The sequence below is a fragment of the Megalops cyprinoides genome, chromosome 15 (genome assembly GCF_013368585.1).
Source record: "Megalops cyprinoides isolate fMegCyp1 chromosome 15, fMegCyp1.pri, whole genome shotgun sequence".
Lineage (NCBI taxonomy): Eukaryota > Metazoa > Chordata > Actinopteri > Elopiformes > Megalopidae > Megalops > Megalops cyprinoides.
This window is the reverse complement of record NC_050597.1, coordinates 23465003-23490620: the sequence shown is the minus strand read 5'-3', so window position 1 is coordinate 23490620 and position 25618 is coordinate 23465003. Positions and strand designations below refer to the sequence as shown.

Below are 25618 nucleotides of genomic sequence, written 5' to 3'. Positions count from 1 at the left end.
TTTTTCCACGTTTTTACCTGTACCGTTAAACAATTATCTGCAGTGAAGATCTCCCAGAGTGCTGAGGCTACTGTATGTGTGAGGTTTGAAATGTCAGGGGTCAGAGGTCAGGGGTGAGGAACAGTGGTCAGGGGTCAGATTTGGGGATATGAAGCACATGCTGGATCAGTGTGAAGAACTCTAGAGGTGTTCCCCAGCATTACTGTTTCAGCTATTTAGTGGTGGGAACAGCAAATAGGGTGGTCTACAGGGGCACACACATGCCCAGATATGCACAACTGGCTTGTCCACACATACACACACGCACACATAAACAGAGACATACACACACAAATGCAGCATCTCTGGTGATCTCCCTTGAGGTGGCAGGAGCCCAGAACATGGTTTCCTCATTAGAACGACTTGTTGTTATCACTAATGAGGTGAGTATCTGTGGACAGCTCCATCAAGCTCATGCATTGTGCATGAACAGCACATACGCGCTTTTCCCCTGCCGGGCCTGATGGATATGGCCTTCCCAACATGCTCTAACACTGACATCATCAGAGAGAGTGGTGTCAGATTACAGGACATGATGTTCACAAGCTCCAGCTGAAACATCACACATCTCTGTTTCCAGCATTCTCTCTGAAAAAAAAGAACCGTCAATATTTACTTTCCCAGACCGGTTGTGTCCATGAAGCTCACAAATCCTAAAGCACTTTGAGTCAGATGTTCTCTGTTCTTCATTTGTCAAAAGGGTGTGTGTGTGTGTGTGTGTGTGCGTGTGCGTGCGTGTGTGTGTGTGTGTGTGTGTGTGCGTGTGTGTGTGTGTGTGTGTGTGTGTGTGTATGCGCGCGCGCGCGCGCATGTATGAGTGCACACAAGCACTCCACCGTCTCTTGGCTACTGGGCTACGCAGAGGCGGCAGACTCCCGAGGGAGGAAATTAAGTACCTGCAGTAATGAGCCCTCTGAAGCCACAACCACAATAATACGATCTGAGAACACAACAGTACACTGACACGCCCAATCGCACAATGCGAGAACGCAACAATACGATGCCACACAGACAGGACATAGTAACACAATCCGAGAACAGAACGTTGCATTGCAATAAATCGATGGCCCAGTTCCACAATATGCAAACACAATGCAATGCTGTCATGCAAACACAATAGCACAATAACATAATTTAAGAACACAATAGCATACTGCCACGCAGACACAATGGCACAATAACACAATGATTTGCAAAACATAATATTGAAATATAAAAAACAAAAATGAAACACAGCCAGATTTCATTTATTCACAGCTTTCTTTCTCTTTGTTTTTTCATGGCTTACACAACAGTTTTATATTTACCTCTGTGACCTCCAGACTCTAATCTTCTGTATTTGAAGAGATTAGCATTGGGTTAATTTCATTGTTCAAGTTATGGCTAAAGTTGTGAACTTTACATTTCAAGTGAAGCACAGGTATGCTGACTGCCATTCGATTCAGTCTGGGGCATCATCAAAAAAATAATAAAATACAATGCTGCACAGTAATAAATCCATAACACTAAATTAAGACCATAACTACAATTACACATTTTTCCCTAATTGGAAAACACAACATGACAACAACACAACAGCCTGATAATTTACTACTATTGAGAATAATACTTTTTCCTCCCACCTTCACTTCTGCCAAAAAAAAAAAATGAAAAAAGATCTTGCTGGCACTGTCTGTGTGAAACCGCCTGAGGACTCATGAATAGCAAACATGTTGGATATATGACTTTGAAGTCTGGAGCGAGTTTCCTTCAGCGCCTCTGTTCAAAGAGGCGAGTGTCCAACAACGAGTGTCCTTCCTGCATAGTATTTTTCAGGTTTTTAGTCAGTGTGTGCTGCGAAAGGATGAGAGAGGTTGCGGGTAATGGGAGACAGGCTGTGTCAGGTGATACCAAGCAAGGAATTTGCTGCAGATGCTCCTGTGGTCACTCCCAGCACAGGGTGCTGTGTCGGATGAGACCCGGAGCCAGAGCCTGGACCAGGAGCTCAGTGTGTGTGTGGACATAGATATAGCTGGACGCAGCATTGCTATCTGTTTGGAACAAAATGCCAGTCTGATTGTTTGAGCTGGCATTGTCAGTTCTATCATGTGTGTAGAGGACTTGCTCACTATGAATGCCCTGGTGATATATATTTATATTTGCTGCATATGGGTGTGCCTGATCCAGTGATTGTGTATCTATGACTTGTTCAGATGCATTTCATTCTTTTCTGGGATCTTCAGGTGCCAAGATTTCCACTTCTGAGATAACCCCTTTGATTTCCCTTCTTTCTCAATAACTACGGGCGATAAAAACAGGCTGAAACTGTAGGGATGACCTCCAAATTCGAGGGTCCGCTGCTGGATGAGTGGGCTAGACGTCCGGGGGACAGGGGGTGCGGGTGCCCCCTCTCACTATCTCGTCTCTGCCCCCTTGCAGGAGAGTTCGGAGACTGCTCTCTCGCTCCCAGCTGAGGAAAGCCTGTAGGCAGCCGTGTGAGCAGATCAGCGTGCGGAGGGCGGCCCTGGGCCCCCCACCGGGGCTGACCCAGGCACCCCCACACTCCGGCATGAGGACCAGGGGCCCCATCGTCATTCAGGACTGATGCTTTCACATCCCGCCCTCCTATTCCCCCCTCGGCCTGGCTAACGCCCCGCTCTCTCATGACACCCCGTTCCCCCTGCCCCTTTCCTGACTACACCCCCATATCCAAGCCTCCACATCTCTTCTGCAGTCTGTGAACCCCTCAGCAATCCCCTGTCATGCCCACTTTAACGATATTGAAGAGAAGCTCTACTCACCCACCCTGTAGCTGCTCCACAGCTGTTAACCCCCTGCTGCCCCCTAATGGCAGAGAACTGTCAAGACATTTCTTCAGCGGCAATAAGATGTACAGTGCCTCCTGATCTTAGCCAGTACTTTTTTCTTTATATTTGTTGCGACTGCACTCTTTTGACAGGAATTTTTGGATGCTGTGTAAATTAATCTGAAAGTACGTTGAAGGGACTTTTTTTTTCTTCCTATCTCCTGTGAACGTAAAATCTCTGTATATAAGTACAGGCTTTTTCGGACGTCTTTTTAAAAAAAAGTGTATGTTTTATATTCCACCCTGAGAAGGTTTGCATGGTAAGGCATCGATGCAGTCACACCTCTCAGCTTCTCACCGACAATCGCTCCAAGAAGCATCTGGACGGCAGGTCCTCGGCTCCCTACTGGAGAATCTATGCTAATGATTTACTTGGCTCGAGTGGACATGAAGTTTTAATTCAGATGTATCCCTCCCATTTCATTCAGATCCTGTAAATACTTAACCTCACCCTTACATTACCAGACTTGATCAGGTGCCAGAAAGCGTTTCACAACTTTTCACAACTCCCGGCTCTGAAGGCCCAGCGTGTGTCTAATGGACATCCATTCAGTCGGCAACTGTACTGAAATTCCCCTGCATATTTATCTTGTGTTTTCTTGTAAGTGAAATGTTTGACGAAATACGCAGAATTAAAATGAATCTAACCACAGTTGTACATTTGTGTGCCCGTTTGCGAATTACTCGCGAAACCTCACGGCTCTCACACATTTCTGACATCTGCGCATCGATTTCACGGCAGAGCAAGGTTCATTAGCTTCCGTTCCTTTTTATTAATCATTGATTGCGGAGGCACTTATTATCTCGCCAGTATTTCAGTTACTTTTTCGAGTCAGGGTGAGGTGAGACAACAGGACAAGCTTTTGGCAGCAGTTCAAGCCAAAGATGAGTGTAAATGTAAGCTCTGTAAGCTCCTACATGACAGTAATGTAATGTAAATGCAAGCAATGCCATGCTCCACAGCCAGGGCCAGGTACCTGAGCCCCCCCGCCCCCAACGTACTGCCATGTCTTCTCTGTGCTGTCAGGTCAGCACTGCTGCTGTAGTCTTCTCAGTCTGAACACCGCAAAGCTTGCTCTCATTGTATAAAGATGGCCTTGCATGATAAGAGCATGTCATTATTTCAGCACTGAATTTCTGTCAGCGCAGGGCATGCGGCAGTAGACGATGTGCGATTTTGTTCAGTCTAATGATTCGTGAGAACCATGAACACTTTCAAGCAGGGCCTCAGCCTTGGCCGCAGTTACACTTTTTCCCATAAATGGAAGCACACAATACCTTGACAAAACAAATACAACAAAACATCAGCAGCAGCAACGTATGGTAATCACAGCCACCTCTGCAACGGTGCAACAGTGCTACGGTGCATCAAAATTGTGACTCTCCCGAAATCAAAAGGCCAGTCATTGTTTATTATTACGAAGACACATTTTGCATGTAAAATACAATTTTATGAAACTGTTGACAGTAGTAATCTAGTGAAAAACTTGATCACAAATATATCCACTCACGTGAGTGAAGTTATTTCACTTAAATCACATACAGTGATAAACTATTGCAATCTATTCACTGCTGCTCATGGGCTAAGAAACATGCACTGTTACAGGGTAGGAGATGCAGAATTCCAGTTCCAGATATGCTAATGGTGTGCACAGAAGCCAAGGGCACCAGTTAAACCCGGAAAATAAGTCTTGCATTCAGCAGCAAAAAGGCTAAGCTGAATGTATGTGTAAATATGCACACAGAGATATTCATATTTTCCTGCTCACAAAATAATTCTGCAGCTCTTCATCTGTGTGACAGAGGTTACCTGAGGACAAGAATATTTCGCATAGATTCAGCAGTGCAGTGATGAAATCAGATCTGTATAATTGATAATAAAAACAGTTCTAACAAACATTACATTATATAGCACATGAATAATTATGTAAAATATGAATATATATAAATTTACATAGGATATTTTTTAAAAGTGTATTTTTCAGTTATTTCTTTTTTGTAATACATGCCAGTAAAAAAGGTGACAAATACGCTTGTTCTTTTTGAAGGACTACATAGCTATCCAGTCCAATGAATGCCTGTAAGGTAGCTGCCATATTTACCATTTGGCTATCAGGTGGAAAATTATTTTTCACTCAAAAAGAATAATTGTGAAAACATAATTGGCAGTTAAACAGCAAAATACATTAATGCATGATACCGCATGTCGATTCCACTGTTAATGTTAAAATGAACAAAATGAGAGTACAATTCTGTTTAAACTGGAAAACATATCAAATGCGGCAGTTATATTGGCTGTAGACATTTAAAATAAGAGTGCATTGCAAAAGTTCAGACAGGACAGCCCAGAGACTTCAGAGGAGCCATGATGAGTAGGTGGTGCTGGGTCAGGTTCGACTTTCAGAAAATCATTCTCTTGAAGTGGGGGAGGGAGGAGAATTTCTTCCGGATGTGGCCACGCCCAGCCTTCCCTCATCCGTCGCTGGTCACACTGCCCCGCCGGCTAACCTGCATGTTGAACCCGCCCAGGCCGTTGATGGACTCCTTCAGGGCGTTCCGGAACAAGCTGCTGGAGAAGCAGTAGATGACCGGGTCCAGGGCGCTGTTCAGGTAGGTGAAGCCGATGGAGAGGCTGAACAGCTGGCCAGCCAGCAGGTAGGAGGGGCAGTCGTGGGGGCGGAACTTCTTGATGAAGATGGCGGAGAGGCCCGTGGCGACGCTGGGGAGGAAGCAGACGGTGAACACGCCCACGATGAGCAGGATGACATGGATGGCCCGCCTCACCTTCTGCTTCCTGTCCAGCTGCCTCAACTGTAGGATGCAGATGATGCGCACGGAGCAGAAAATCAGCAGCAGCAAGGGCAGGAGGACCTCGCCGACGAACACCGCGTAGTGCAGCCGGATGCCCGGGGGCGGGTGTTCGTAACCGCCGAAGCTGCGGCACATGAGGTTGCCCGTTCCTTTGTCTGGCCGCAGGAGCTTCTCGGTCACCAGGGGGAGCCGCAGACACACCACCACCGCCCACGCCGCCCCCGAGACGGCGACTGTGTGCCGCGCCATCAGCCGGTTCACGCGGTGGTGCGGGTGGACCACCTTGAAGTAGCGGTCGACCGCCACCATGGTCATGAAGGCGACGCTGGCGGAGCGGTTGACCGCCAGCATGAAGAGGTTCATCCGGCACATGGCGTCGCCGAACACCCAGTTCTCGCCACGCCTCAGGGTGTCGATGCGGAAGGGCAGGGAGGCCAGCAGCAGGAAGTCTGCCAGCATCAGGTTCATCAGGTACACGGTGTTGGGCCTCCAGGCATGTAGACGGCGGCAAAAGATCCAAAGCGCCACCATGTTAGTCGGCAAGCCCAGCAGGAACTCAATGATGAGGACTGGTGGCATCACGTTGGCCACTATGTTCTGGGTGGCTATGCATTCGTTGAAACTGTTGTTCATCATGTGAGGGAGCTGGCTGATTCAGTGGTGCTTGCTGTTTTTAGGGACCGCTGTGCACAGATGCGAAACACGTGCATAGGGGTAGACCTGAAAATGATCCCTTTTCTCCTTCCTCTTTTTTCAAGCCTCCGCAGCAAAGACACTGTGCTGATCAAGTGCAAGAGAGACAAAAGGTCACAGCAGTTATATGCATGAATTCAAACAAAGATCATGTAAAACAAAGATGCTGCATTTCATTTACATTCAGAATTGTGACCTTCTGAGAGCTGGTTTTGTTTGGCTACTCAGATCATGCTATTTTTGCCAATTCATCTAGGCATTGTGGGATAATGGAATGTCCCATTTGTCTTGGCAAAATGCACCAGTTCACTGCTTAGTGCTTCATTCCTGTCATTACCTTGAGGATGGTTGATGGCACAACAGTAAAGGAAATGCTACACAAGTTTAAACTACAGAAAATATGCACAGCAATATTAAAATATCATTATTAAAATACATCATCGGAGAGCACAATTTATTCTGAAGTATGGCCTTCTCTCAAATTCTGTACATTTCTGTCATCGACACCTAGGAGGTGAGTTTCCACATTGCTGTTTTTTAAGGAAAATTGTATTTTCAGGCACATGGTTCTCAGTGAAGTTGAAAGGGGAGCTTTTCTACAAAATGTTACTCACGGTCTGTTCAGACTTTCTATTTTGTTTTTTACTCACTTACCCGCTGTTTTGTTAGGGATTTATTTTGTTTTCCGCTTACTTCTCTTATCATCAGCTAAACACGCCTGTTTTATTTTTAGTCAGAAAAAAGAACAGCGGCACAGTATGTGGAGAAACGAGTCAGTGAGAATTTCAGGCTCTCCCCAGGGTTTCTCACCACTGATCTCATCTGCGTCACCGGCTCTGTTTCATGAAAATTATTTCCCCATGATCATGCGTTTGTAATAGCGCCGACTTTTCTAAAAAGGAGTTAGCCTTTAGCTTTTAGTACATATTTTTTCATAGCTTTCAAAAAAAAGGGAAGTTCCAGGTGTGCGTGTTTAGCATGGCAACATTTGACATGGATGCATTTCCTCGTTACATTGGAAACGGGGTGTGCGTCTTTCATTTCCCATTTTCCCATTCATTTCACAAACACAAAATGATTCCACAAGATGTACAATGTGTGCATCTGATAGGATTCAAATGCAAGATGAGGATTGAAAATAATCATGGTAATAACAGCACATATGTATACACTGAATGAGCAGACTCCGAGAGACAGATGGACAGATGGACAGCAGTTAGCAATATGCTGTCTGTGGCAGATGAATGTTTCTAATGGTCTGGGGGACTTGCAGTTCATGGAAACCCTGCTAATTTTAGGAGCAGCACCCCCCCCCCCCCCCCACCCTTTTCAGCCCCCTTTTCAGGATGTGGTTCAGATAATTAGCATGTAAGCTTGCATCATCACTCTCATAAAATGCTGACATGTACTTTTACGGTAAAAATCCCATCTCTGACTTTTTATTATCATTGCTTTCTTGTCTTTGCCATATTGGAAAACAGCCTCTGCAGCCTCTTAGATAAAACCGGACTGAGGCCCTACTAACAGCTTCAGCCAACAAATGAATCATTAAATTGAATAGAAAAAAAAAATTGAGATATTCTTTCACCAGCAAGCACGTCTACTTCATCATGTCCAATAAAGGCAGAAAAAAGCTACCCCTCTAAATAATGGTGTATTCCCATTATAAAAGGTCCTCTTTACACATTAGGTGCAGAATTTATTAGGTGGAAGGACACTTTATCTGTGTTCACTTATAGCGTATGACATTAATGAACAAAGAACAACAAACAAATCAATATCAACAGCAGCTATAATTAGCAGCTTCCATTGCTTACCGGAGGCAGCAGCCCAGGGTCTGGAGCCTGTCTGTGTGAAATATGGAGGTGAAAGAGTTTTGTGAGTCCTGATCTTATACAGCTTATTTAAAGCAGATCAGGCCCAGTGCCACAGAACAGATGTCTTCCTCTCTGCAGGGTGCAACTGACAGTTCTGAGGGTGCTTCGCTCGGAACCTAGCGTTTAAACTTCCTCTGGGGTTTTAGAGTCACACTGCAGCCAGCTGCGTGTGGTGAGGCAATCGTCAGTTTTGTTGTTTTTTCAGAGTCACAGGAACCCTCCTCCAAAACTGCGTGGACCCGCCCTGATGACGTTCCTGTCCCTCTCCCTCCCCGATGTCACGTTCACAAGGATCGTCCCGTTGGGACTATTCACGTTGAATGAGATGGATATGGATAGGTAGCCAGCCTCAAGGAGAAAGCTGACAGATATTGCACAGGAGTCAGGAATGAGCCCCTGATGAATCTCGCTCTCTGCCAGCCACTGAAAGTGTCTCGAGAGTGCAAATGATCGAAGAACAAAACACTCACAAGAGTATGATGCTCTTACTCAAGCACCCTCTTGGATCTCCAATCTCACACAGATGTACAATTTCATCACAAAAAAACAACCAAAAAAAACTAACACCTTGTCCCCAACAAGCTAATCACACAAAGCCAAGTCAAAGAGGTCAGACCTCATCCTCTCCATAGCTAATACTGAGAAAGTTGAGATAGAGAGGGCAGAGACACACAGAGAGAGAGAGAGAGAGAGAGAGAGAGAGAGAGACAGAGGGAGGGAGAGAGAGAGAGCCCAGCAATGTCCCACTAGCAAGAGCTCAGAAATGAACCACAAAATGCCACAGTTCAGAGAGCATAATGGCTGAACAGCGGCACATTTAGCTAAAGTAAGGTTCTGATAACAGAGGCTGTAGAGAATTGTATACTGTATCTGTCACTTATATCTCTTGTGTACTATGCAGAGCTGTGGTCAACAGACAGACTGACAGATTAGACAGAAGAGATTCTGATCCCATTCATTCTACCACAAGACAAGAATGACAAAACAGGTCAGTGAATCAAAGCCAGCTTCCAGGCATCCAACAAGACCCAACGGACCATCCTAGGGATATACTGGCCCCATCCCATAAAGCAGGGATGTTTCATGCACAAAAACCAACGTCCCCATAGACTGTCCAATAAAATGCAGATTAACTAAATATACTGTTTTGTAAGGATGGATATATTTACTTGGTCCCTAACATGGAACCCACACAGTAAAAGAAATGTCAAAGGGCCACAATAACAGCTGTAGAAAATCAGCTGAGATCAGGCTGATGCATGTAAGATACTCTCGGAGAAACCTGGAGAAACTGGTCCAAAACTGATGGAGTTATCCTGGAGATGATCTATGCTTCAAAATTTGAAAGAGTTTAAGTCAAGTAAGTAAAAAATGTATAATTAATGTATAATTCACTCACATTTCAGCAGAGCAAGTTAAAATGATACACAATGCAGAAAGTCAATAAAAAAGAGATATGATTACCAGCCTGTAAACAGCATTATAAAAAAAACCTCTTTTGAGCCTCTTCTTGCCATTTTGGAGTGATTCACACATCTGCTGGACTATCTGTTCTTTAGCTGTCTCCTTTTCGCATCTTTTATATGTGGTAAAACATTCTGTCACATTGCCTTTCTAGAGCCACCATGACTTGATTGTCACAAACCATTTCAAATCCAATTTATCATTTGAAAGATGGAGGAATGAACTTCAGAATGGTGTAAAATCTAGGTAGCCCTTAATACGTAAAAAATAAGAACATTCACAAAAAGGGCAAAGAAGTCAACTGCAGTCCTGTGCTACCCTACAAAGACAAAGCATAGGCCGTGCTCTGGCCTAGATATTACCACTGGTCCAAGTAGTACCCACCATCCCCCAACCCATGCAGGTGGCTTGAACCCACTGTATTCTATTTCAAAGAAACACAGGTTTGAGTTTTGCAGTGTCTTCCACTTCCTAATGCAAAACTCAGAGAAGCTGAGATCTGCCGATTTTTACTGTACTTCATAAACAACAAAATCATCTGAAATTTAATTTAAAAATATAAATTTTAATGATGTAAATTCATAGATTTGAATTTAAATGATCTAAATTTAATCAGAATTGAAAAAGGATCACCGTGTGCTATTTCTGGATGCTTCCCAACCAGAGTACCAGTAAAATGTTTGGACACACTTTTTTATTGTTACTACTTTCCACATTTAGAATAGTAGTAAGCACATCAAAACTATGAAACAACACAACTGGATTGGATTACGCAGTGAACAAAAAAGTGTTATAAACAAATCAAAACTATCTTATATTTTAGATTCTTCGAAATAACCAAAAAATAATAAAAAAAATTTTTTTTTTAAAGGAATTCATACATAGGCATCAATGTCACCATTTATATTTGTCTAAGAAAATAAATTCAAGCATTAAGCATTAAGTCTTTAGGTCAAAATGTTTTTCAATCCACATTTCCAATTATCTTAACCAGGTGTGTCCAAACTTTTGAATGGTGCTGTAGATGGTGCATTTTATCAGAACAGGCTCACTGATTACTGTCCCGCAGAGACTGGGTGCCGTGAAGGTTATATAACGCGTACGCACACAGAAAAAGATGAAATACCGAAAGAGAATGCTGTCTGATGTGTCAACGCGATAAACTGTTCGCGGATCTTAAACTTGTCCACAGCCATCTGTGCGGTGACAGCAGCAGACAACCACACAAACAGAACTGGCTGCTCTTTTCTTTGCCTCTCAAGCCTTTTAACATGAGGCCTTGATGAGCCCATGGCAAATGGTAAAGAAGGCTAGGCTGTCCTTATATAATTTGCATATGTTGTGTCTTAGTTCACTGCAACCTTGTGGAACGGTGAACTCACAAAGAGGCCAAATGTACTAACTTTGTGAATGGGGAGGTGGGAGAGGGAGGCTGTGAAAAGCTGACGTGGAAAGGGAAAGCAAGTGGTAAGTGGGATTTTTAGAGTCATGAGCAGGACTGGTTTGTCTAGATTTAGTTAATTGCATAGGGATTGTCTGAAAATTCAAAATCTCTGTCTGGAGCAGAGGTGTCCCTGTTCATGTATTCATGTAAAAATGAATACATGATCAGCGTGCCTAAATCACAGATTGCAATCTGCATCCTGAGGTGACTACACACATTGCACACTTGAAGATGTGTATCTCAACTTTACTAATTAGGGGATTTTTTCCTCTTCTGGTGTTTCTCAAGTTTAGTTCTCAAGAAAGCATTACTTCCTGTGTTCACAGAAGTCATACCTTTTTATAATAGATACTAAATCTATAAATAGTGTGACTATGTACCGTACATGATCACACATTTGGGTTTTTTTTCCAATAAGTTTTTCGTAAGTAGCAGTGCAATTTCATGCAGCAAAACTGTATTCAAAGGCTGTTCCACATAGGTGAAGAGGTTCTAACAGTAATATCAATCAACACATGTGAACGCACGCAGGCATTGTGCTCTCTCATCCCACTTCAGTGATAATTTATTCTTAACCAATCCTTTAAGTGGCCTAATCCAAGTGTGCGCACATACAAACACACACCGAACGCACAGAAACACACACATACGCTGACCGGGTGTTCAGTCACCTCTTCCCTTCCTGCAGTTCCCCCAGCTTAGCCCCTCCCTGTGTGTGTCTCTATCAGGGTACTGGACTCTGAACCCCAGAGGCCTGTTATTTCACTATTTTATTACATGACTTAGAAAAACAAACACCGGGAACCCAACAGTCACGACACTACTGGGTTAACGCCTGCTTCTCAGAAGACTTACACAGCGCACCATGTATCTATGTTTGTGTGCCTGCGTGTTTGCGTGTAAAGTGTGTGCATCTGTCTCTGTGTGTTTTGCAGTTTTTGGCAACCCGTGCTGGGGGTGTTAAAATACAGCCCAACCGCCCCTCAGATTGAGGAACTACTTGATTCCCTCATTAATATATCTTAATATATTATCGTGACATGTTTTTCTGCCCATCTGTGTGTTGTAAAAGAGGGTTGCTGTTGTCAGCTTGTGTGTTTCAACAAAAAACTCTGGAGTTTATTTAAATCTGGGGTTGGTATAAAAAGGGAAGAAGAGAAATAGCGTGATCGCCTACAGATCCAAAGGACACCAGCATTATTCAAAGCATGGCTCATATACTGACCCAATTATTGGGTAACTGCTGAATAATATCACAAGCTTTTGGGTATCCCTTTAATACATTCCTTAAAGCATGAGATTACTCAATTGATTAATTATCTTTTGTAGGTTCGTATCAATGTATCAATGAGACCAGCAAATACGTTCACAGTAAGCTGATATTTGTCTGCAAATTAACTTTTTAGAGCTGTTGTTATGACTCACTGGCTGCTGTGCGGGTGCACGTTGGCTTTGGCACTGTTTTCAAATGAACAGCACAGTAGACATGAAATTGGTGATGTGACCCGTTGAACCCTAATGAACATCTGAGTGATTGATCACTACTTAATGGACAACTGCCAATGTCACATCTGTGATTTACCTGCCCAGCACCAGCAAGCGCGAAATCACTCTGTCTTTCTCAGCTTCAGAGAATGTCAAGAAGGGACTCTATTGCTTCTGCAATTGTGAGGTTCAATACTGTTTGCTGTGCTTGGCCATCTGTACCTATTTGCTGTGCTTGGCCATCTGTACCTAAATTGCCTGCTGTACTATACCTTGAATTAGTTTATACATGTGATGTCAGACAGCAAAACACATGGAAAAGTAATAAATATGACTTCTGCTGTGCCAGAGACTGATCCTGGCTGAAACGGACTCTGCTGCTTCACAGAAACGTTGTCAGAACATTGTGGTAAGGTTCTGACCTTCACTTTTGAACCTGTCACATTACAGGAAGGTGCCCACAGCGCTGGCGGCCTAATCCTAAACAGTCACCCACTCCTCCAACCACTCCCAAGATATCCTCACTTTTGAGTCTCTCCCACACTCAGATATGCCTGTAATATACATCAATGGTTACATGTCAAAAAATCAATATAGAAAAAACTTTTACATTCTCAAACAAATGTTTCATTCAGGAAGAATGTGCGAGAGATTTGGTGACGCCTGCATGCCTAATCGATCTCCACAGGCAGTCCCTGGTGTTGCCTCACCCCAATCCTGCCCTGCACTGATAAAACATCCCGGAGAGGCTCAGAGAGGAGAGGGTCATGCATCTCCGAAGGTGAGGTTTTGCTGTCGAGTCACTCCCCTCGGCAGCGATGACCAAAGCAGGGCAGATAAGCCAGGGTCCGCCACGCCTCCACACCCCCCGCCGGGGTTGGGCTCGGAGACATCGCTGTCAACCCGCGGCTTAATGTTTAGCCCAGGACAAACTCACACATCCACTCGCACAAGGAAACAATATAAAATGCAAACCGCTCGGGCCCTGCTCGCCACTCACAGATGGACGCAGGAAGGCCGCACCATCGGAGGTCGGAGGGAGCAGTCCGGGGTGAGCATCGCCGACTCGATCGGCGCGCGCTTTCAGTCCTTTTCCCCAGCATTCCACCCGCCATTGTCGCTATGAATTATTTATTAATGACAGGATGCGTTTATTTCAAATAATCAGCGAAGGCGGGTGATAAGCGTGCGCCTCCTATCATCTCTGATTATTTGCTAATAAAAACATCCTCGGCGTGACTGCGGTTCGACCAACCGCGTGTCTTCCAATAATGCGGGAGGGAATGAAGAGATACGGCTCTACAATCAAGACACAATTGCGCTGCAGTGTGGTTTATTTGCTCATTTAAACCGTGAAATTATTGAGACAGAAAACAGCTTGCAGGTCAAGTGAGACTCAGATTTCAGTTTTCAGCTGAAAATATTAAATACTTCTGGGTTTTGAAAAAGGTCATGCTAAGTTTGCATAACCTCTATGATCGTACAAGGTTCCCAACTCTCTCTTGTATTAAAAAGTCAGCCAGTTCAGAAACCGTATAATACAGTGAAGACCTTCTTTCCTGTAACTGGTGCAGCTGGGTTACTTGATTGCATGGATGGAAAACACAGACAATGGGGATGTCTTTAGTCTTCTTGTTACTCAAGGTACTTTATAGATTAAATCCCATGTAAGAGACAGGGAATATACTGCTCAACACACTATTTATTTTTGTGCTACAACCTCACAAATGAGACAAATAGCCCTACACTGCTACCACAGCTGAAGATGTGCTTTAATGTTCTGATGGCGTTTATAGCACAAGGACATCACATAGCCAGAGTACTGTTTTGCATTTTACAGCATAACTGCATCCATGGTGAGGTACACTGGTGAGATTGCTAGTAGGACCTATTGTAAGATACGTGAGAGATTAATTTTTAAATGACTTTTAAAAATTTTGATCATGTTTAATTTTTTCTTTTAAAGACAGTTTTTATTGACAACTCTCCAAACTTTCCCCTAGACTATTCCTAAGGCAATAGGGCAAAGAGAGGGCTAAATAAATGCCATAACACTGTCGTAATTAGTCTTCCAAGGCAGTGGGTGTCAGTGGAAGACCTGTGGGCTGGACAGTTGTGCATGGTAAGCTGATTACTGGTCCGTTAATGCAGTGTTATTGTCATGCAGCCTTTGCTTTTTGGCACCGTGGCATGTGACAAGTGTAATGCCCCACCAGTTGCACCTCTAACCCCAGTAACAGTTTTGGAAATGATCTCTGTGATAACTTTGCGTCTCTCTGGTCCACACGCACACACTAGCGCTCGCTTATCTTTCACTCTAGATGGGGAGGACAATATTGGGTTGGTGCCTCAGACCACAGCTTGCGTACGGCATGAGAACTTCGGGTTTTGTTTTTCGCCACTCTCTCAGCATTTCTGCGACCGGCTTCAACATCCTTGTTTTCTAAGCAGTCAAATGAGGAAGTGTCAAGAGTGAGAGCAAACTTCTTGTTATCGTCGCAGATCGCTCACTCCATGCATTGTTGTCGGGTTCATTGCAGACAGTGTCCCCAGATGGCTGGGAACGCTGGCGCGTCACTTCGACAGGGGGGTTGTTCACACCTTAGAAGTGGTGGTGGTGGTGGTGGTGGGGGGGGGGGGGGGGGGGGGTGGTTGACATTACAGACAAGGGTGTGAGGGATGGGTTACCGTCACAGCACAGACAAGGCTGTGACGGGTGTTTACATTAAGAAACAGCGATGAAAAAAATGACATACACTGAACATCGTGCAAGAACAAGCAGATCACTCAGTGTTCTCGAAATGACGTGTCACATTTTCACATTAAAGAAAAATCCACGATACCCAGGTTGTTCTCCATTTTGCACATGGACTTGTGCTTTTCTCTTTTCAGCAGACAGTGGGACAGAGGCCTCCTGTGGGCTGGGGGCGAATGGCGTGCCCAGGCCCCTGACTCCCCTGGGCCGGTTCTATGTCTACGCCCTGCACGGCTGCCTCTGCGAGGTGGTGTTCACGGCCGCCTGGGACCTATACGAGAGAGGCGACAGGAAGCTGGCCGGCCACACCAGCCTCTGGGCCCTCCCCATCTACGGCGCCGCCCTGCTCCTCATCGAGAGGCTGCACCTGTGGCTGCGGCCGCGCTGCCCCCCGCTGGCCCGGCTGCTGGTCTACACCCTGTTCACGTACCTGTGGGAGTTCAGCACGGGCTTCCTGCTGCGGCTGCTCGGGGCCTGCCCCTGGGACTACTCTTCCTTCCGCTACAACCTGCTGGGCTTGGTGACCCTGGAGTATGCCCTGCCATGGGCCACCGGCTGCTTCATCGCCGAGCAGCACGTCATCAAGAACACACTCAGGGTGCGTCTGTGGAACTCTGGCCAGGCCCCATAGGCCTTTCTCCCTGCTCCCTCTACAGTTAGCTACACTTCACTGGCGTCTCTCTGCCTCACCTCATGTTACCTCATCCAGTGGCTACCTCTGTCCAGCGACAACAGGGCAAGTAGCCTGTCACTATGTTACAGCTCTCTTCAATGACATCATGACTTGGCAGTTTCAGTTCAAGTTTGAGAATGTCGCCATGCTTGGGTGGGTGGAGGGAGTGGGGCTTCAAAATGGCTGAGGAAACAGAATTTCACACTTTGTAAAAGAAGGCATTTTCAATATCAAAAAAAGCAAAGGCTTGCTTGCATGCTCTTCACATTGAGCACAAAAATCCATGACAATGAAGTGAGGTGTCTGTGTCTATCCTAAACCGATGTGGCCTTTCAACCAGATCCAGGGTGAAGCTCAGAGTTCAAAAACCATTTTGTTAAGGTGTTTGTGGGGGATGTAAAACAGAGCTAGAAGTTATGCAATACATTAAAAGTCCCACAGCTTAGCACATCACTGAAAAACAGGAAACGACAAATCAGCACGCACGCATCGCTCTGTTACATCACAATACAATATTGACAGTACATTTCATTATATTGCATTTTATGGGCCTGAAGCACCGTGTGGCAATGTGGGAAACCACCCCACATTTCACTCCTGGTGGGATTATGATATTAGAAGTATGGGACATATGTTTGAAATAACATGACTGATACAAAACAAAGTTTACATTTGACAGTTTAATTATAAATATTTGGAAATATTTTGTACAGTTCTATTATATTAGGGTATTTATTGTATTTAAATTACAATACATTTGTGCTCGTTCAGTATACACAGAATGTTATGACTTACAATGGAATCAATGCTTTCCTCTCCTTTCATATTAAATTTATTACCTAATGTGAAAGTCTGTTCCCTAATTTTGGATTGAGTGTGTTTTGTCCCCCTCCCCTGAGTATTATCACATACAGCTGGAAAGAGTGACATCCGTAACAAATTATTTCACTGCAAAACATTTCTTGGCTGAGGTATTCTTCAAAAGAAGAATTAACTGCTGTAGTGTAAGCCAGATTCACAATACAATCACACTGATTAACATAATCAATGGTTTCAAAAAATGATTTGGTTAAAATAATTCCATATATACCAGTTAGAGGTACACTGGGGTTTTTTGGTTTTCAAGCTTGCATGAAAGTGAATGTTAATTTTCCCTCCTCCTCCTTCTCCTTGTATATTAATTCCTGTCAGAGTCCACCCTCTCTTCCCTCTCACTTCCTGTCTGTATCCGACTGCAGAGGTCAGAAGTAGCTACTCTTTCTCTCTGGGTTCTGCACAACTAACAGGGCGATGCATCCTTCACTCCTCTTCCACTGGTATCTGAGAGAAAGACACACTCTCATCAGGTTTTGCCACTGGGTCCCGTTGCCTGACTGACCTCATTCACACCCACTTTCAGACATATGATCTTCTTTTTCTCGGCACATCTGAATCATTTTCCTGAATCTTTTTTTCTTCAATTTTTCCTTTGTTCCTCATTCCTCCTTTTACTAGCCTTCCTCATTTCCCTCTCTTTACTCGCTTTCTTCGTCCTTCCCTCATTCTCTCACCAAACTGACTGAAAAGTACAGCAAATGTCTCTGCAACTCTTCTCCAGTGATTCTTTATGCAACTTCATTCCCACACTGTTTCTTCATTCACACACCTTCCTCTTCATTCCCACTCTGCCTATTCATTCCCACACCCCCCCACCCCTCTCTGTCCACTCACTTGCTCTGCCCAGGGATGAGAAGGCTGTCTCCTGTAGAGAGGGAGTACGGTTGGCCATTGAGTGTCACCTGGGAGGTTCCTTCCTAAGAGACAGAAATAAAGAGAGTAAGACAAACAGAACATCTTAGACTGACTCCTGCAAGTACTACATGAGGACACTTCTTCGATGTGGTTAATGTGAAAGTGACACCTACCAGCTGCCATATCCAAATATCAGTGTCACGCCGGGACATGTCTCTCTCCCCTGGTCCGTACAGCACAGTCTGGGAAAGGGGAAAGGGGGAGGTTGAATGCGGCCGTCCCTGAAGCCCCATGACATCATCACAGACTCTCTCAGAGGCAGAGAGCCGGCTCACTTCCTGTCTGTAACTAATCTGTTCAGCTCCTAACGGCCCACAGTGGATTACAAAACCTAACCAGCGCCGTCTCTGACCAGGGCCCTCATCAATGTCCTGTCGCCTGGCCAGATCTCTGAATCAGCTGGGGGGCTGGGTCTAGACTCGCTATTGACAGCAGGATCCGATTAGCTCTGATTGGCTCCTGCAGGGAGCTCAGTAATTGATGACTCTGGTGGCACCTCCGTCTCGAACTGCGCCCCAAACATGTCGACGGGACGTCCGCTGGCCAGCTCCGGGCGATGCTTGTCCACCCAGTCACTGAAGCAGAAGGGCTTCATCACATGCATGTTGTTGAGCTGGAACGGGGGCTGCCTGAGGGGCTCGTCTACAGACGACACACAGAACACCATTTCAGATAACAGCAGCGGTGCAGCAAAGGCTTACTGCCGTCTTGGCGCCTGGTGCCCAATATGGGACAGGTTCGATTTTTTCTCTTCCAGACAAAAAGAGAAAATAACCATGGATAGCAGCTCCTATCAATAACCATTCTCAGCTTCTCATGCTGTACTTTCATTACTGGAGCTGCTGCCTGCAATTCTTATCTGCCTTTTGGCAAAAAAGAAATTTAAAAAAGGCACTTACATATAACACTGTGCATTAGCCTCACACATTTTAAAACCACGCCAAGCAACACAAAATGTGTCAAGTAACAGAGTCACAGAACATAACACCACACCACACAACACCGTGTCAGGCTGTGCAACACCGTGTCCCAAATTAGCGTCACGTAGCTTATCACCCTGTCACACAGCATCCAGCTTGTGACCTGACGACACCATACCGCCGCACATGGAACAGCAAGGCAGGACAACATAACGTCACATTCACCAGATGGTTCACACAGCATCACTTCATTACACTGTATTATAAATGCTTAGCTCTCTTCCAGAGGAACTTACATATCTTATATTTTTTTACATATTATCCATTTATGCAGCTGGATATTTGCTGAGGCAATTTGGAATCAGTACAACACCCACGGGTACAAGAGCAGGCGCCCACCTGAGAATCAAGCAGTTTTTGGGTTATGGGCCTATGAGCTTTGTACCACTATGCCACACTGCTGTCACTCCACTGACAGTGCACAAAAAGAACTGAATATCATTATAGAAAGAGAAGAAACAAGCAGGAATTCACCTGGGTTTGGCTTCCCTGTTCGGTACTGCTCAGAGCTGAAAAACCTGAAAGACAGTGAGGTCTGCTATTTTCATCCGCACGCTTATGGTTAAGAGCCATTGTTCACATTCAGTATCTTCTAATTAAATACAGCCAAGGCCTTTCCATTGGTCTGTTATGTACGCCCTCATAAAGCTTGCCCACCGAGGGAGGTGTCTTACTCTTGGATGACTGGCACCAGCTGGATTCCCAGATTCTCACAGTAGAACCAGCGCTCAAAGAGGATGTCTGTACTGTTCTCAACATAATACCTGAAAAGACAGCACAATTCTGGAGTGAATCACACACTCCTCTGTACTGAGAAATCACAGCGTGTTTCTTTTTCTTTCTCTATCTCAACCAGTCCAAGGCAGTTTCACCACACACTACATTTCAGAGCATTCGGAGCAACTTACACAGGTTACAGTTTTTTACCCATTTATACAGCTGGATGTTTACTAAGGAAATTCTGGGTTAAGTACCTTGCCCAAGGGTACAGCAGCAGTGTCCAGTGAGGAATCGAACTGGAAACCTTTCGGTTACGAGTCCTGCTCCTTAACCACTACGCCACACTGCTACCCCGTGAAGCAACAGCAACATGTTGTGATTTAATGAGGTTTGTAAGAAGGTGGGCAGGATGCGCTTACCTCAGGCAGTCCGCCTCCGAGCGAAGCCTGCGGCGCTCCACTACCAGCCCCACTGTGTTTGCCTCTCTCTGGGGGGAATGGGGGATCCGCGCTGGGAGCAGGAACATCTGAGGACCCACAGAAGAAGGAGAGAGGACATGCACATAAAATTACACACACACACACACATACAGTACAGTATGTACACACCCACATGCACCCACACACGCACAGACAAACACACACATAAAGGCATACACAACCACACCTACTCATGCACAAATATGCAGTGAGGAGGTATGAATTTCCAATGCAAATGTATCTCTTGGAGGGCATAGAGGGTGGCTGTTTCACGTGGGCACAGGGATATTAATTATTTGCTCTGAGTCAAAAGAAGGCCATTAGGAAGAGGCTGCTGACCCATTTATACACCATAAACAGGGGAAAAGGGTGGAGATGGGGTAGAGGAGTAATACCATAAACAGAAGACATGGAACGAAAGTGGAAAGTATCACTTTTATACCAGTAAATAAAACTGGTTTACCTTGGTTTGGTTAGTTGCGTAAGGATTTCCTGAAAAGTCTGGGGCCCACCCACCATTTCCTCATACACAAAACACACATACTTACATACAAACTCACCTCTTTAACATATACACACAAACAAACACACCTCCACACAGCCACATACATAAACAACCTCCTCAAACACATAAACTACTCACAGGTGCACACATAGATAGACATGCACTCAAGCACAAATGCAGTACACTCAGATCCACAGACGGACACATACACACGCCTCCACACTCCCACACATCAGTGGGTTTCCTTTCCATGGTCTGTCACTGTTTTTGCAGGTAACTGTGACACTGAGATCAATCATAGCAAAGCACATATGAGGGGGGAATGTCACTGCTGGGGGGGCTCACCTCCCCTTCGCGGATGTGCACGTCCTTGTGTTTGCCATTCTCTATGATTTTCAGGCACATGTCTCCTCGTACCTGGTAAAACAGCTGCTCCAGGAGGCAAAGAAAACAAGATATCAGCGAGAGGAAAACAGCGATTAAGACAGGGTGGGGAGGTATCAGCAAGCACAAACCACCTCCACCACATTGAAACCATTCTCCCGCTCTGCTGAAAAACCAATGAGCTATCTTAATGGAAACAAAGATGAGTTCGATCAGATTAATCTGCCTCTGTTCTACAAGCCTAAAAATGTGACTAAAATGGCTTGCTGGTTTTGATTGAATTCAGAGGTGGCTTTAGTGTAATGTGATGGATTCATCTGAGAGGGGATGTTTTTTATTGAACAGCACTTTTCATTGAGATGGGCTGGTGGTTTTTATTGAATACGCGGGCCATTTAATGTTAACACAGAGCTGGATTCATTTTTTGTTTTATTGGATAGTGCTTTCCCTTAAGGTGGCTTGGCATTTTCGGTTGCCCTATTTGAATTTATCCCCTTTTTTTGCGGGCACGCACCCACACTAATGCTGGCATTGCTATGTATTAGGCTAGCCGCAGCCACAGCCACGACTGCACTCATGTATAAGAGCAGTAGCACAACGCGTTCAATCCTCCAATGCATTTGCACACAGCCAACCACTACTTTACACACTACAAATCCCAAAGTGCACCAGGGCAGCAGATGACAGATGACATTGCCGGGCTTGAACCCAAGCTGACAGTCTGTGCTACTGTAGGTAGAAGAGCCTTCAGCCAAATGTACAGCTAAGCTGAATTTCACCACAGTCTAGAAACACCTTTTCCCTAGAATCGTTGAATGGATAACCGCATGAATGGATAACATGTAAGCTCTTTGAACTGAGGCAGAGGAGAGCTCACTAAGTACTGCACAGAACCTCAGGGCTAAATTTGAAAGGCACCTTGGCTGGTTCTATTAGGAAAGTATACCCAGGGAAGCTGTTTGGTTGTATATGATATTGGAAGCATTTAGAAATCAATTCTGTAAGGGCAACAGATTTAATGGATGCTTGGTATGGTTCATCTGCTTTCCCCTGGGGTTCATATTCAAATTGTTATGGACCATTAAGTACATGTTAATGGATGATACACTACTTTGTTATCTATTTTCAGAGAACATCTCTATGTGCTCTTTAAGCGTCTGACTACTGAAAATTAAGATACCTGCTGGAACCTCAACAGACCCATCAGTCGGGACAAATTAGCATTTTAGTATCAGTGAGCACAGACATACGACACCTACCCCCTCAGTCTCAATGAGTGCTCCTGCTGAATTTGAGGTAGAAAAACACTCGGGAACAGTAGGATTGATTTTTTTCCGAATTGCTCATGGCTGTTTCCTTTCATCCTTTGAACAGCAGACAAACACAAATGTAATTACGCCTAATTCCAAGGCACTTTTCAATCTCTTGCCAAGCATTGCACTTTGCAATTCTGTCTGAACAGCTCTTTTTTGGAGCATTATGTTTTATAATGCGGGGACTTAACAGGGAGTTTCAATCATGTCCTCCAACTTCTCTTTCTTATCATTGTCTTTCTTAACATTCTTTTCCAACTACCCCAAACACATCGATCTCTCAAGCCAAGTTGGGAGTCATTTACTGAAAATTAAAAGAACGTCCGGATGGGTGAAACATGCCTGTGGGCAACGCAGACACACCAGAGTCAGAAGAGAGTGCAACTGCAGGGACAACACAGAGAATCCAGGCAGCACAGAGGAGTCTGTAAGGGAGACACTGTAGCAGCAGGGACTGAGGAGGCAGGAAGGGCACCAGTGAAGGGCAGCAGTGAGACAAAGGGGAGGCAGTCATTATGAGAGTCACCGGGAGTCCTGCTGCGTTGAGGCTCCCTGTCTGTGCTCCGCCGCTGTGGGCGAGGTGAGAGAGCACTGCTCTCGCTGTCTGGCCACGGCGGTGTCGGGGAGCCCGACCGAGCGATCTGGATTTAATCGCCCATTACTGTGCGGCTCCCACTCTACACCGAGGTGCCCGGCGGCATGAAGCAGAGATCCACGGGATGGGTCCGGCTCGCTCAAGGATAAACGGGCACGCTATTCCGGCACAGACGCGTCCTCAACCGTTTGCAAAATTCCACCCGGGTACGTCTGGAGAGGCCCAGGCGACCGCGTAAAGAGGGCCTCTGTTTGACTTTGGCCCAACGGGAGGCAGAGCCCTGCTGTGAGCAAACAGACAGGCTGCGCTCTGTGAGAGCTGACACAACTGCGGTTGCAACACGGGCTTTGGATCCTGTTCCATGTGGCAGCAGGGTGCCGTTTCGGTTTGTTTGAGAGGTCAGCGGGTCGGGCAGTTGCTGAATCAGGTGTGGGAGGGGAGAGGGGAGAGGGGAGGGGGGCACACATCTGCACAGCCTCATTTCACTGCATTCTGCTCCATGGCCTCAACAAACCTCACATACCAGCAGCCAATCAAATACATTTATCCCTAAACCCTATCCTGTCAATTGGCTGGAACTCAGCCAAGCTGGGACTGTCCTTCCTTCTAGAAGGAGTACAACCCACACCCCTGTGCAGGGATAGGAGAGGCTATACCATACAAGGTAATATTTTTAAAGAGTTATTATTAAAGTTCTGTTGAAGTAGAGGAAGTATCTCTAAAGACCTGTTCAAATTTCCAGCACGATCATCTTACTGACCCATAGTATAAATGGTTATTTAATTCCTTGTCTGCAGACCACAAGCACAATAGGAGTGTGTCTTTGCAAAATGGCTACTGTACAACACCTAGGTGGTTGAGGGGAGGTGCATCTACTGTGTAATGCTCTGAAAAACTTGGGTGAACGGTGCTTATAGTGGCAACTGCAGAAGGGTCAAAACCAAGCCATAACAATAGAGGTTTATACCATCAAAAATGATTACACAGAAGGGAAAGTTAGAGAACCATTTTTAACATATATAAAACTGTTTTCAGTTAGTATGCGAGTGATGATTAGAATGAGAATGATGGTGATGCTAACCAGCATGACGACAGGTTCCATTAATATCTGGACAAATGTGAAAGCGATTGAACAGCGTGATGATGCAGAAGAAGGGGGGGGGGGGGGGTGGGCTGGGTTCCACCACTCCACATGCATGGCCACTTGAGGTCTGTTGTTACTGCAAATAAATTAATCTCTGACATCACCCCAGTCCTGACCAGGCACTTGTGAAAAGCAAGTCAACACATTCCGTTTCTCACCTCTTCCCCTTCCTCAATGTGATAGTCCTTCCTGGTGTTTGGACCTCCTACAAACATGATGTTCAGCTGGCAGAAATGCCTAAATACATGATATGAAAAAAGAAATAATGGGGGTGGCAGTGAGATGTAGTGGTGAAACTGAGCCTATAACCAGTAGTTACCTGCAAGGTGGTACACTGTCACACCTCTCAGCAAGCTCCTCAGCATAAGTAAGCTTTAGTAAATATCCAACCACATGAATGGATAACACGTAAGCTCTGCAATTCGCCCCAGATAGGGGTGTTTGCAAAGTAAATATCTGATTATTACATCTTGAAATTCTGCTTTCAAACGATTCCATAAAGGCAGTGTAAATATTTCACACGTTAATACCATGCTTGAAACTTGAATTTAATTGATTTGGCCTCTCTTCACAGAGCGTGTAAATGAATGGGTACGATCTATGTTCGAACCAATCATAAAGTTGACAGCACAGGGTCTAAACACCATTGCGCCGTCAGAGATAAGCAGTTCCGTTCATAATTAATTAGAAGACGCCTCTCGGTCTACCTTTCAGCAGGGAGGTTTATAAACGTTGAGTTAGCGGACTTGCAGTAAAAGATATCTGGAACATATACCATATTGTATCTGTATGTACATTTCACATAATAATTACCAGTTTCGAAGATACTTCCTCTTATGGTGCATATTACATCACTACGATAAATCACCGTGATTTACTCTCCTTACAAACCTACTCACATGAGCTTATTGCAGACAGGTGGGAGGAAAGCCTTTTCGTTTTCAGCAATCCATTTGTCGACATTGACAAGAAGTGTACTATCGTCCATTTTTGAAACTTAGCAGTATTTCAAGGCTGGCTTGTATTTTTCGCTCTGTGCACTACCGTTCTATTACATTTTAAAGTCCAAATGCAGAACAGAAAGTTAGGAAATAGGGGAGGAGTCCCGAGGTTCTCTACCGTTATTGGTGAAAGGTTGGATTGCCTTGTCATAATAAGTAAAACGGGAGAAGCGAGGAACGCTCCAGGCGTCACCATAGAATGCACATGATTCTGCTATGATCTCCTACAGAGCTTGTGATGGGAGCGGATAGTAGCGACAACCACAAATATCCTACCGACTCAGCGCAGTTTCTGTCGGTGGGTGTGAAAAACACGGAAAGCAGGCCTGTATTTGATTTTGCCATGAGTTGGCCAAATTATTTCTTACATTTTAAGTTGGGTGTAATATCCAGTATACAACAATATATACAACAGATGTTTACATTGATAAATGATAGAAAATATCTTACAGCTAGGACCTAGCCTAAAAAGCTAAGTAGGGGAAAAGGCATAAGTGGCTCCATATTCCAAAATTTGCTAGAAACTAGTTTGCTAATGCATATCGAACCCATTAACTTGTCGACTTTTGTTACCAAATTACCAGAAATTATTATTATTATTATTATTATTATTACCAGTA

The 25618-nt window shown here is 44.9% G+C and overlaps 4 protein-coding genes across 8 annotated transcripts in view; 2 read left to right on the top strand and 2 right to left on the bottom strand.

Moving 5' to 3' along the window:
* The window catches only part of LOC118789691 (metastasis-associated protein MTA3-like), a 43599-nt gene extending 40070 nt beyond the window's left edge, over positions 1 to 3529 (top strand). For 2 of the 3 annotated variants that reach the window (XM_036546210.1, XM_036546211.1), the window contains exon 20: positions 2458 to 3529. In XM_036546210.1, coding sequence (XP_036402103.1) covers positions 2458 to 2623 — 166 coding nt within the window. In that variant the 3' untranslated portion in view covers positions 2624 to 3529. The remainder of the gene's footprint in view (positions 1 to 2457) is intronic. The other variant, XM_036546212.1, reaches the window with a different exon arrangement.
* A 1643-nt stretch (positions 3530 to 5172) lies between these two features.
* hcar1-3 (hydroxycarboxylic acid receptor 1-3) lies at positions 5173 to 8416 on the bottom strand. 2 transcript variants are annotated; one of them, XM_036547326.1, is made up of 2 exons: positions 8206 to 8416; positions 5173 to 6475 (listed from the first exon to the last, which is right to left on the bottom strand). In XM_036547326.1, exon 2 carries the CDS (start codon positions 6329 to 6331, stop codon positions 5357 to 5359), a length of 975 nt encoding a protein of 324 aa, XP_036403219.1. In that variant the 5' UTR covers positions 6332 to 6475; positions 8206 to 8416; the 3' UTR covers positions 5173 to 5356. The 2 variants fall into 2 exon arrangements, with proteins under 2 accessions (XP_036403219.1, XP_036403220.1); XM_036547327.1 differs by having other exon boundaries at positions 5173 to 6470.
* Positions 8417 to 13552: 5136 nt separating this feature from the next.
* On the top strand, positions 13553 to 16719 carry LOC118790304 (transmembrane protein 229B-like). Of its 2 annotated transcripts, none has more exons than XM_036547210.1 (2): positions 13553 to 13709; positions 15554 to 16719. In XM_036547210.1, the coding sequence occupies exons 1-2, from the start codon at positions 13661 to 13663 to the stop codon at positions 16042 to 16044; spliced, it is 540 nt and encodes a 179-aa protein (XP_036403103.1). In that variant the 5' UTR covers positions 13553 to 13660; the 3' UTR covers positions 16045 to 16719. The 2 variants fall into 2 exon arrangements, with proteins under 2 accessions (XP_036403103.1, XP_036403102.1); XM_036547209.1 differs by having other exon boundaries at positions 15551 to 16719.
* Positions 16720 to 17289: 570 nt separating this feature from the next.
* On the bottom strand, positions 17290 to 25061 carry haao (3-hydroxyanthranilate 3,4-dioxygenase). Its single transcript, XM_036546753.1, has 10 exons — positions 24897 to 25061; positions 24156 to 24234; positions 20907 to 20990; positions 19997 to 20103; positions 19532 to 19621; positions 19332 to 19375; positions 18374 to 18519; positions 17991 to 18059; positions 17797 to 17879; positions 17290 to 17406 (listed from the first exon to the last, which is right to left on the bottom strand). Exons 1-10 carry the CDS (start codon positions 24983 to 24985, stop codon positions 17328 to 17330), a joined length of 870 nt encoding a protein of 289 aa, XP_036402646.1. The 5' UTR covers positions 24986 to 25061; the 3' UTR covers positions 17290 to 17327.
* Positions 25062 to 25618: the final 557 nt, after the last annotated feature.

Bases quoted from the DNA above. Each gene is read 5' to 3' on its own strand.
- haao (XM_036546753.1), bottom strand. From the start codon at position 24,985: ATGGACGATAGTACACTTCTTGTCAATGTCGACAAATGGATTGCTGAA. The intron at 20,991-24,155 runs GTGAGAAACGGA...CTCCTGGAGCAG, and splicing joins ACATTGAGGAAGGGGAAGAG to CTGTTTTACCAGGTACGAGG. The intron at 18,060-18,373 runs GTGCCACCAGAG...CCCCTTTCCCAG, and splicing joins GGGCGCAGTTCGAGACGGAG to ACTGTGCTGTACGGACCAGG.
- hcar1-3 (XM_036547326.1), bottom strand. From the start codon at position 6,331: ATGATGAACAACAGTTTCAACGAATGCATAGCCACCCAGAACATAGTG.
- LOC118790304 (XM_036547209.1), top strand. From the start codon at position 13,661: ATGGACGCAGGAAGGCCGCACCATCGGAGGTCGGAGGGAGCAGTCCGG. The intron at 13,710-15,550 runs GTGAGCATCGCC...TTCTCTTTTCAG, and splicing joins GTCGGAGGGAGCAGTCCGGG to CAGACAGTGGGACAGAGGCC.